Raw genomic sequence first — 11,200 nt, forward strand, 5'->3', positions numbered from 1 at the left:
CTGCCCAAGGGCGAGCGGCTTCCCCATTGGTCAGAAGCGCGTGAGGGGGTGGGCCTTCGCTGATTGGTCCCTAGACCCTCTGGACGGGTCGGGCGGGGCTTTTCTGCCGAGGCGGGAACCCAAATGTCGTTTTGATTGGCAAGATTTGGGCCCAGGGGCGAGATTCATTCTGACTGGTCAAGCTACTGAGTTTCCGCGCGGGATTGGCTTGCAGAAAGACAAAGGCGGGATCAGGAGAGGAAGCTTTTGTAGTCGACGCTCAGAAACCTACGCGGCGACACTTGCAGGAGCTGCGGCTCTGTTGGTGAGTAATCTTGGGCGACGGCGGCCATCGACGCCAGGCCAGGAGAGCGTTTGCCTCCTGGGCCTTCTCGCGCCTCGTGGGGGAAACTATCTTCCCGCTGCGCGAGGTTAGGGCGCTTCAGAGTCGTCTCTTAACTGGCTCATACATCCGGGTTTTTCTCCCGGGCCGCCCTTTGAGCTCCTAGGCCAATGGGATTCGCCACTTAGGACACCCCGCCTACTGGGTCACGTAGAGCACCTTGGAACTCGTAGTAGACCTTTAGAGAGGTCCCTCTACCACGCGGGGAGGAGAAGCGGGGTACCGCTTTCATTTTGTTTTCCGAGCTGTGCAGCTTTCCCGCCTCTCGTCACTTCCTCGTGGCAGTAAGATCCCTGAGCAGCCCGTTAAACCCGCTTTGGGACAGGATTTGGAGAAACCCAGGGCTGAAGTTCTTTTTTCTTTCTTTCAGCTCTACCTCGGCACCTCTCCATGGCAGTTCCCGAGACCCGCCCCAACCACACTATTTATATCAACAATCTCAACGAGAAGATCAAGAAGGATGGTGAGTTCTGGGGATAGTCCAGACTCCAGGTGACCTCGCAGGAGCCGGCCCCTTCTTCCATCCCCCGCATTCACGTGTCTTCCTTCGCCTTCTCCAGGCAAACTGTCAGTTGATCCTTCAGCCTTTGCACACGCTGCTCATTGTGTCTTTAACGCTTCTGCAGTCCATCTTAACGGTCTAGCGATTAACCTGGTCACTGTGGTTCATCCCTGAACGTCTCAGCTCACAGGACTCCTCCAAGAACCTTTTGGCGTCCCCTTACGGCTCAGGTGCCTGCCCCTGACTTCCCATAGGCCTTGGACATGTCCCTTTGAAGCCCTGATTCTTTGGGGCTGGTAGTTGTCTGCACTGATCTGGGAGCTCCTTGAGGGTAAGCACTGGGATGGTCACGGTGGTATTCTCGGTGATCAGCCCCAGCCCACAATGGAGGTGTCTAATTTCCAAAAGAAGACGGAATTATAGTAACATCGCTAACACCATCATCAGGTACTGATATGTACATCTTTACTACTTTAAATTCTTCCAACAGCCCTTCAGGAAGGAGCTATAACACCGTTTTCTCAGATTAGGAACCAGACTCAGGTGATGTGACTTGCCAAAGGCCACATAGCAAGATAAAGGGGTTGAGGCCACTAGCGTGGAATTCGGCTTAAGAACTCGATTCTTTATTTTTTTTTTTTTTAAGACTTTATTTATTTACTTGTCAGAGAGTGAGAGAGAGAAACCACGCGAGGGAGCACAGGCAGACAGAGCAGCAGGCAGAGGCAGAGGGAGAAGCAGGCTTCCCGCCAAGCTAGGAGCCCGATGTGGGACTTGATCCCAGGACACTGGGATCATGACCTGAACCGAAGGCGGCTGCCCAACTAACTGAGCCACCCAGGCGTCCCAAGAACTCGATTCTTGACATTAGATGTGTTTTTTCCATTTTCTTTATCATGTTTATTGAATTTCATTTTCTATATCTGAAAACTGAACAAAAAAGTCCTGGTACTTTCTTTGCATGGACATTACATGGATTACCTGAGCCAAACATCATCTATGCAGTGCTTCCTTATATGCTATCTAGTCGTTAGTAAGGGCTGGGTAAAATTTGTCTCTTTTCCCCTTAAGAAAAGTCTTGGGGGAGGGCGAATAAAAAAGAAAATTCTCAGGGAGAACCAAAGGAGTTTGCTGGGATTGTTTGAGGTTGCCAATAAAGTTACCGTTGAAGAAAACCAGACAAGCCATGTAAGTCCCCTGTATGTGCTCTTAGAGTATGGTGCCCAGCCAGTGGGGCACCTGGACAGAGGCATTTGTTCCTTCTCATAGAAGAGGAGACATTTCAGAGAAGACTTCCAGGTAGAGGAAGCTATGTGTATGTTTGGTGAGGGAGAAAAGTGTTCCCAACCTAGACCAACATGGGCAGATGTCTTAACGGCCAAAGAGATCCTGAAGCATTCTGGAAATAACAAGTAGTTTTATGTGACTGAGGCTTGTGTCCAGGGAGAACCCTCCAGTGAGTAGTACCCTGATGGTTCCTGGCCTCTTGTGGGCGGTGGGCCATTAGACTTTGTCCTGAGGCCATCTGGGAGCCAGGTGAGGGACACAGTCTGGTGTGAGGATGATGTATAGAGACTGAACTTGAGTGGGCAAGAGGGGAGAAAGGAGAGAGGCTCAGAGTCCAGGGGAGTAACTTTTCTTTTTAAAGATTTTATTTGACAGAAACACAGCGAGAGAGGGCACACAAGTGAGGGGAGTGGGAGAGGAAGAAGCAGGCTTTCCACCAAGCAGAGAGCCCAATGTTGGGCTCAATCCTAGGACTCGGATCAGAACCTGAGCCGAAGATAGACGTGCAACCAGCTGAGCCATCTAGGTGCCCTATCAAGTGTGGTCATTTGTTAGATGCAGTGGTGTGGGGTTCAGATGGACTTGGGTCCCGCTCTGTAGCTTCCCAGTACCTCCGGGGCACTCCGGAGCCCCTGACAATCCTCTGAGCATCTGTTTCCATTTAGTAAAATTAAGACTGTTACAGACACTATCTCATGAAGTGGTTGTGAGAATTTGGTGAAGTTTTTTCCGTAAAACATATAATGGTATCTTTACTCACGTTTTTGGAGATGGGTGGCCGCTAAAGTCTAAAGTCTGCATATTGCAGTAAGCAATTGGGAGGGGCTCTTGGTTAAGGATCGCTAAACCAGTAAGCACATCTGAGGTCAGGAGGTGGGCAAGACTGCAAAGGAAAAGCAAGTAGGATACGAGGAGTGGGGAGAGTGGCAACAGGGCACCTTTTTTAAGACAGGATGGTCAGAGGGAGGCCTTTGAAGTGGGAACACTGTTACTGAGACCTGGTTGACTAGAAGGAGACAGCTGTGGACACAACAGGAGAAAGGTTCTTGTGGTGGAGGCAGTGGTCTGGGCAAAGGTCCTGAGGCAGCATCCATGTCCTGGCCTGGGAAAGGGCTGTGAGGTCAGCGTGACTGGGAGTAGGGGAGTTGGGTGGAGTATGGGGGGACGAGGTTGGAGAAGTTGGCCAGGGCTACCTCACCCAGACCTGGGTCAAGGTGCCAGTGACCGGAAAAAGGATGCTCACGTTTATTGAGCATTTGTCATAGGCCCTTTGTTACGTGGGCCTCCTGTTCTTCATCAAGCAGGGGGTGTTGGTACCGTCTGTGCTCTCAGAGGAGCCCCCAAACTCACCCCAGTGTTCTTGGCTGCTGCTCATACTGCTGGCTCTTGAGGGGTTCCTGACCTGTGACATTGTGTCAGGTGGCTGATGGTTTTCCTTCTGGGCCTCACTAGGCTCTGAAAAAGGATCTCAGCCCCCAAGGACAGGTACCAAGACTTCGAGTCACCCATGGGCCTTCCCTTTCTCCCCCTGCAGAGCTGAAGAAGTCCCTCTATGCCATCTTCTCCCAGTTTGGCCAGATCCTGGATATCCTGGTTTCCCGAAGCCTGAAGATGAGGGGCCAGGCCTTTGTCATCTTCAAGGAGGTCAGCAGTGCCACCAACGCCCTGCGCTCCATGCAGGGTTTCCCCTTCTACGACAAGCCCATGGTGAGTGCTGTGGTAGACTGGGTGGGTCTGGACCTCTTGTCACCCATAGTCTGGTCCCCTAAAGTCGGGAGTCTCTCTGGCTGTTTGTCAGCATTTCCTGTTCTTTGTGCTGGAGCCAGTGATGGGGTACCCAGTAGATGTGAGGCACAAAGGAGAAGGACTAGCTAGGGAAAGTGGGGGAGAAAGTGTTAGATAACCGAGAGCATCTGCAGTCGAGGAAGTGGGTCAAGTTGGTTTGGCTGGAGAGAAGGGTGAGCATGGGGTGGGGGTGCTGGGGAGCCTTGGAAGTGTTTAGGGAGATGCCTCTGGCTGTTGGGGAGCATAGATTAGAAGCCGGAGTTTAGGGGAGACTGCATGTACAGGAGTTCCAGCCCTGACCAGGTGGGGACCGTGAATGGGTAGAAACGGGTAGATTGGGGTTCAAGAGACCATGTGCATGCACAGCCAGGGGGCTGCATTCTGGAAGGTAGAGAATGGCTTAAAGTGCCTGCCCTCTACTAGTGTTCCTGTCAGATCGCTGGCAGCCATCTTTTGTTCTTGGGGCCCTTTCCCTTATCCCTCTATCATCTGAGTTTCACCTGATGGGAACATACCTCCTTGAACCAACTCCCTTGGGGAGGGAACAGCAAATGCTGGTATGTCCAGGTCCCAGGTGGGTCACCTCCCGTGGAAGACAGTGGGCCCCTGGAGTGGTGAGGTAGCCTGGAACTCTCCCTCTGTGTGGATGGGGCACTGATTTGCCTGCTGTTACCTCTGGGCGTGAGCCCAGATTTGCTGCATCTTATATGGCTTTTCTGGGGCAGCTGGGAATTCGCTCTTGAAGTATAAAGACCATAATGTTACTGGGTCAGTCCTCCTTCCCTGCTCCCCAGATCACTGCTCAGAGCATTTCAGACACTTTTTTTTTTTTTTTTAAGATTTTATTTATTTATTTGACAAATAGAGATCACAAGTAGGCAGAGAGGCAGGCAGAGAGAGAGGAGGAAGCAGGTTCCCTGCTGAGCAGAAAGCCTGATGTTGGGCTCTATCCCAGGACCCTGGGATCAAGACCTGAGCTGAAGGCAGAGGCTTTAACCTACTGAACCACCCAGGCACCCCCTGGCAGTAGAATTCTGTCCAGGAGTCTGTCAAGCTGGTCTGGCCTTTGGAATCTTCACAGCAGCCTGCTTCTTCCTCCTCTCCCAAGGCTTTTCTGGTCTCTGCTTGGACCCCTGCTCCCCGCAGGCTCTTCTCCACATGTGGCCCCAGGGCTGCCTCCAGCACACCAGTGAAATTTGCTCACTCCCTCCTTGAATCTCCCTCCCTCCCTCCCTCCCTCCCTCCCTCCCTCCCTCCCTCCCTTTCTACACCAGTGTCATTTCACTGAGGCCTCTCTTAGCCACACTCTGAAATTTTTGATTGGTATCTTTTTTTTTTTTTAAAGTAGGCTCCATGGGGCTTGAACTCACAACCCTGAGATTGAGAGTCACATGCTCTGAGCCAGACACTTTTTAATCTTTTTCTTCATTCTCTTTCAGTATAGCATGAGGGTGGGGCCTTTGTCTGATGGGCTCATTGCTGTACCCCCAGAGTAGAGGGTCTCCATAATCTGCTGAGAATGAGCTTTAGCCTGCGGGTGTAAACTTTTTTTTTTTTTATTAAGATTTTATTTATTTGACAGAGACACAGTGAGAGAGGGGACACAGGCGGGGGAGTGAGAGAGGGTGAAACAGGCTTCCTGCTGAGCAGGGAGCCCAATGTGGGACTCGATCCCAGGACTGTGGGATCATGACCCAAGCTGAAGGCAGATGCTTAACAACTGAGTCACCCAAGCACATCTGGAGGTCTGAACTCTTGTGTGATTGGAACCACCCCTTCCCTGCATAATGTTCCTATCCTGGCCCTGTTTCCTAGGATTTCTGCCTTTGACCCAATGCTCAGGATTGTCCCATCTTCCCTTCAAAATCCCAGCAACCCACTTACTGTGTGTCAGCTACTATTCCAAGCACTGAAACTCATTCAGGCCTTATGGTCATCTTTTCAAGTGGGAAATCTCCACAGTCCCCATTTTATAGATGAGGATGTTGAGGCCATGCGATTTCCATAACTGGACTCACTGAGCTGCTGGTAAAGGTCTGCTTTTGCACCCAGGCAATTAGGCCTTGAGATCGACGCTCTTCACCCTTCTGTACTCTGTTTGGCAGCGCATTCAGTATGCAAAGACGGACTCGGATATCATTGCTAAGATGAAGGGCACCTTTGTGGAGCGGGACCGCAAGCGGGAGAAGAGGAAGCCCAAGAGCCAGGAAACCCCAGCAGCCAAGAAGGCCGTGCAGGGTGGGGCAGCCACCCCTGTGGTGGGGGCTGTCCAGGGCCCTGTTCCGGTAAGCCAGGGCCAAGAGATGCTGACCTCTCTCCATCAGGCCTGCCTTAGCCTTAGGCCTGGCATGTGGGCACAGTCGGGGCAAGTCCTTCTAGAACTTGTTCACCTCTCATTGAGAGATAGCACAGTTGGGTGATGTCTGCACTTGGAAGTGCCTCCATGCTTGTCTGACAGTTTTGCAGAAGCTTTCTTTCTCTTGTGTGTCTGTCTCTTAGTTTCTTTCTCCCCTTGACCTTGATCTTGTTGTCTGTGTCTTAATGTCTATGCAGAAAATCGAGAGGAAACCACAAACCAACTTTTTTGGATTAATTAGTGAATTTAATTTAGCAGGCTTGCCAGGGAGATCAGTGTGGAAGAAATCAGTTTTATTTCTCTGTGCTAGCAACAAACAAGTAGACTCCAAATTTGAAAATACCTCAGGATTAAATGTAACGAAAGGTGTGCAGAAACCACCCACTAAAAGTATAGAACATCACTGAGAGAAGTGGGAGGTGAACTCAGTAAATGGATGGGAGACTCAAAACTTGAGATGCCAGTCCTCTAGATTGGTCTAACATGCAACACAAATCCAGTCAAAATGCCAGCAGGAATTTGGGGGGCATTGACAGTCCATTTCTACAGGTGTGCGGAGAGGCAAGGCAAGGCGGGAGAGGAGGATAAAACGGTGGGGGGACACTGTAGTCATCAAGGTAATGTGATGTTGGGGAGGAAGATGGACCAGGTTGCAGAAGAGAGTCTTGAAAAGGTCCACACAGGCTTTCTCAGCCAGTAAAGGCTCCAACAAGGTCCATTGGTAAACGGACTTTTTTTTCCCCCTAATAAACAGTGCTGGACCAGTTGGTCCATATTTATGAGGCAAAGTATTAGTCTTACCTCAGCTATGAAAGTTAATTTGAGATGAATCATAGACCTCAGTGTGACAGCTAAAACAATAAGGCTTCTAGAAGGAAACAGGAAAATCTCTTCATGACCTTCGTGAGGGCCCGAGAAGTAGAAACATCCTGTTTTCTAAACAGAATGGAGAAAAGCACAAGATACTTCAGAGAGTCTTCTCCTTACTTTGGGGTCTCCACGTTGGCTCTGCTGCTTGGGTCACACATTGTTTGTCCAGCTTTCGCCAATGCTGGCTCCCTTTCTGTCTGGCATCAGCAGTGGGGTTGGTGTTACGGCTCTGCTTCCCTGCTCTGACCCACTCCCCTCTTCTGCACCCAGCTTTTTGTTTTTTTTTGTTTTTTTGTTTTATTTTAAAAGATTTTATTTATTTATTTGACAGAGAGATCACAAATAGGCAGAGAGACAGACAGAGAGAGAGATGAGGAGAAGCAGGCTCCCTGCCGAGCAGAGAGCCCAATGCGGGACACGATCCTAGGCCCCTGAGATCATGACCCGAGCCGAAGGCAGAGGCCCAACCCACTGAGCCACCCAGACGCCCCTGCACCCAGCTTTTTGTCCGCCTTTGAGTCCTCAGCTGTGGTTCCCGCTCCGGCCACCCCATCTCCTCTGGGGGTCGGAGTTGTGCTCCCTCCGGCTGGCTCCCTTCTCCCCACCACGCCTCCCTTCTCAATTGGCATCTGCCCTGCCCAGCCCCTCCCACTCTGCCTTCCACTGTCTGTTCCTCTCTGCAGGTGTCTTCCCCCACACAGGTGAGTTTTTGTAAGGAAAAATATAGCCTGTGCTCATGTAGGTTTTGCTTCATCCATTTTCCTTCCGGTGACCTTTGTCTCCATGGGTGCCTTGGGCTCTCTCCTTTTGTGGCTTTCACACCCTGGGTCTCCCGACGAGCTCCGGTCCTCTGCCTCCTGCTGACATCACACCTGCCCCGCTCAGCCCTGCCGTCCTCTCTCCGCAGGGCATGCCCCCGATGACCCAGGCACCCCGCATCATGCACCACATGCCCGGCCAGCCTCCCTACATGCCGCCTCCGGGCATGATCCCGCCCCCAGGCCTGGCTCCGGGCCAGATCCCACCAGGGGCCCTGCCCCCACAGCAGCTTATGCCGGGCCAGATGCCGCCTGCCCAGCCTGTAAGTGTCTCCTTCTCCTGGGTGTCATAAATAGCTGGGACGGGCGAAGGGAAAAGACAGGGACGGGTGGGGGCTTGGTTATGGGGGTGGAGCTTCGGGTGGTCAGGGTGAGGCTGGAGGGGCGACCAGAATCTAGTCAGACTCGATGAACTGCAGAGAACCTGCCGATGGCTACAGCAGTGCTCTTTGTGGCTTGCTTCCTGGTGGGGGCAAGGCGGTATAGATAGACAACCTCAGGGATATCGGGTGAAGGGCCCAGAAAGAATTCAAGCAGGGCGGTGCTGGGAAACAGAAAGGCATTAGGTCCTCCACTAGACTCATGGCTCTGTCACTCCCTTGCAGCTTTCAGAAAATCCACCAAATCACATCTTATTCCTCACCAACTTGCCCGAGGAGACCAACGAGCTCATGCTGTCCATGCTTTTCAACCAGTAAGTGGGGCCGGGTGCTGGGCAGGGGCCAGAGGGCAATGGCCAGGAGATGGCACCATGTCCAGGCTGGTGGCGTCCTGAGCCTGCTTGGGATTTGCAGACAGGACAGTGACTGGAGGCCTAAAATGTGGAAACTGAGGTCAGGCCCACGGCCACAGAGGTGCAGTAGTGGCAAGCCTAGGGCGTAGCAGTGCGGGACCTTCTTTGACTTCGTGAGGGGTGGGGGAGCCCCTGGGCTGCCTCTTTCCAGTCTCTAAATCAGAAAAATGCTAGGTGCATATAAAATAATGGTGAGGTGGTACCAAGCAGTTGGAAGGTTTTATTTATTTGAGAGAGAGAGAGCCAGAGAGAGAGAGAGAGCCAGAGCACAAGGCAGGGGAGAGTCAGAGGGAGAAGCAGACTCCCTGCTGAGCAGGGAGCGGGATCCTGGGATTCCAGGATCATGACCTGAGCTGAAGGCAGACGCTTAACCAACTGAGCCCCCCAGACGCCCCCTAAACTCTTTTAAGACAAGTCCTGGGCGCCTGGGTGGCTCAGTGGGTTGAGCCTCTGCCTTTGGTTCAGGTCGTGGTCTCGGGGTCCTGGGATCGAGCCTCACATTGGGCTTTCTGCTCGGAGGGGAGCCTGCTTCCCACCCCCCTGCCTGCTTCTCTGCCTGTCAAATAAATAAATCTCTCTGTCAAATAGATAAATGGAATCTTAAAAAAAAAAAAAAAAAAAAAAGACAAGTGCTAAGGGGTGTGGATGGACCTCATTCCTCCGGCTGCTGGGGAATTGGGGAGTTGGAGGCAGCACCGGGAGATGGGAGAGGTCAGACGCGCTCCTCGACTGTGGTCTGCTCTGGGGCAAGTCGGAGGAACAGAGCAGCACAGGTGGTTCTGTGTGACAGTGCCGATAGGGAATTTCGCGAAACTCCGAAAGACAGAAAAAAACAGTATCACACGTATATCCTTCTGTAAAACAATACGTACTTTGTAAGAACAGCGGCAGAAGAAAGTATACCCAGCAACCGTGAGCATGGTTGCCCAATGGGGAAGGAAGTTAGGGAAGAAAACGGGGAAATGAGAGAAACAGAGGATCGTAAAAAGGGTAGTGTTTATTCCTGGAACAGGGTGGGTAGGTTATGATTGGGGAAGGACATGGGGGGCAGTGTCCTGTTTCTTTTTCTTTTTTCTTTCTTTCTTTTTTTTTTTTTTTTAAGATTTTATTTATTTGAAAGAAATCACAAGTAGGCAGAGAGGCAGGCAGAGACAGAGGAAGGGAAGCAGGCTCCCTGCTGAGCATAGAGCCCGATGCAGGGCTCTATCCCAGGACCCTGGGATCATGACCTGAGCCAAAGGCAGAGGCTTAACCCACTGAGCCACCCAGGCACCCCTCCTGTTTCTTTTTCTTAATTATTTAAGAATTTGCTTTTATTTTTAAAAGACTTTGAGGCAGAGAGAGAGAGAGAGCCCAAGCAGGGGGAGGGGCAGAGGGAGAAGCAGGCACCCCACTGAACAGGGAGACCAATCTGGGGCTCCATCCCAGGACCACGGAATTATGAGCTGAGCTGAAGGCAGATGCTTAACTGACTAAGCCCCCCAGGTGCCCCACGTGTCCTGTTTCTTGATCTAAGTTGTAGGTTACAAAGGTATAGGTGTTCACATTAAAATATTTCCTTAAATGACACATTTGTCTTGCCTGTACTTCTTTCTGTTGAGGTTCCTCCACTTCGCACTGTGTGCATCTGGGGGCTGGATTATCATCGCCTATGGTGCATTGTGGGATGTTCAGCGGCATCCCTGGCCTCTACGCTCCCAATGCCAGAACATTCGGGATGCTGAGTCTGGTTCCCTGAGATCTGTTCCCTTCTTTCAGGTTCCCTGGCTTCAAGGAGGTCCGACTGGTCCCTGGGCGGCACGACATTGCCTTTGTGGAGTTTGACAATGAGGTCCAGGCAGGGGCCGCTCGGGATGCACTGCAGGGTTTCAAGATCACCCAGAACAATGCCATGAAGATCTCCTTTGCCAAGAAGTAGCACCTTTTCCCCCTGCCTGCCCCTGCCCCCTGTTCTGGGGCCACCCTTTCCCCCCCTTGGCTCAGCCCCCTGAAGGTAAGTCCCCCTTGGGGGCCTTCTCAGAGCCGTGTGTGAGTGAGTGGTCGCCACACAGCATTGTACCCAGAGTCTGTCCCCAGACATTGCACCTGGCGCTGTTAGGCCGGAATTAAAGTGGTTTTTTTGAGGTTCGGTTTTTCACAACCATTTGTCGTTTTTATTTTCTTATGCTCTGTGCCTTCTTTTCTTACACATCAGAATATTCTGGGTGTTTGGACCTCTTAGCATGTTGGGGTTTGCAACCCTGGGGAAACACAGAATAGTGTAGTAACTTTGTCTAAGCTTTAGGCATCTTTACCAGTTTGGAAAAACTCCTCTTTTGTCTCCTTTGAGCATTCAGAGCAGGAAATGGAAACCCCGACTGCCATGTACAGTTGGGCAGGTCGTGTACTATGCAAGGATGCCACCTAA

At 51.6% G+C, this 11,200-nt stretch overlaps 1 protein-coding gene across 2 annotated transcripts; it reads left to right on the forward strand.

Moving 5' to 3' along the window:
* The first annotated feature begins 128 nt into the window (after positions 1-128).
* Positions 129-10,933, forward strand: SNRPA (small nuclear ribonucleoprotein polypeptide A). 2 transcript variants are annotated; one of them, XM_082709305.1, is made up of 7 exons: positions 129-304; positions 753-845; positions 3,706-3,878; positions 6,062-6,241; positions 8,090-8,263; positions 8,606-8,694; positions 10,552-10,933. In XM_082709305.1, the coding sequence occupies exons 2-7, from the start codon at positions 773-775 to the stop codon at positions 10,709-10,711; spliced, it is 849 nt and encodes a 282-aa protein (XP_082565431.1). In that variant the 5' UTR covers positions 129-304; positions 753-772; the 3' UTR covers positions 10,712-10,933. The 2 variants fall into 2 exon arrangements, with proteins under 2 accessions (XP_082565431.1, XP_082565432.1); XM_082709306.1 differs by lacking the exon at positions 129-304 and adding an exon at positions 552-666.
* The last annotated feature ends 267 nt before the right edge of the window (positions 10,934-11,200 follow it).

Source organism: Mustela nivalis (genome assembly GCF_964662115.1).
Source record: "Mustela nivalis genome assembly, chromosome: 18".
NCBI classification, from domain to species: domain Eukaryota; kingdom Metazoa; phylum Chordata; class Mammalia; order Carnivora; family Mustelidae; genus Mustela; species Mustela nivalis.

Bases quoted from the DNA above. Each gene is read 5' to 3' on its own strand.
- SNRPA (XM_082709305.1), top strand. From the start codon at position 773: ATGGCAGTTCCCGAGACCCGCCCCAACCACACTATTTATATCAACAAT. The intron at 3,879-6,061 runs GTGAGTGCTGTG...TCTGTTTGGCAG, and splicing joins CCTTCTACGACAAGCCCATG to CGCATTCAGTATGCAAAGAC. The intron at 6,242-8,089 runs GTAAGCCAGGGC...CTCTCTCCGCAG, and splicing joins CTGTCCAGGGCCCTGTTCCG to GGCATGCCCCCGATGACCCA.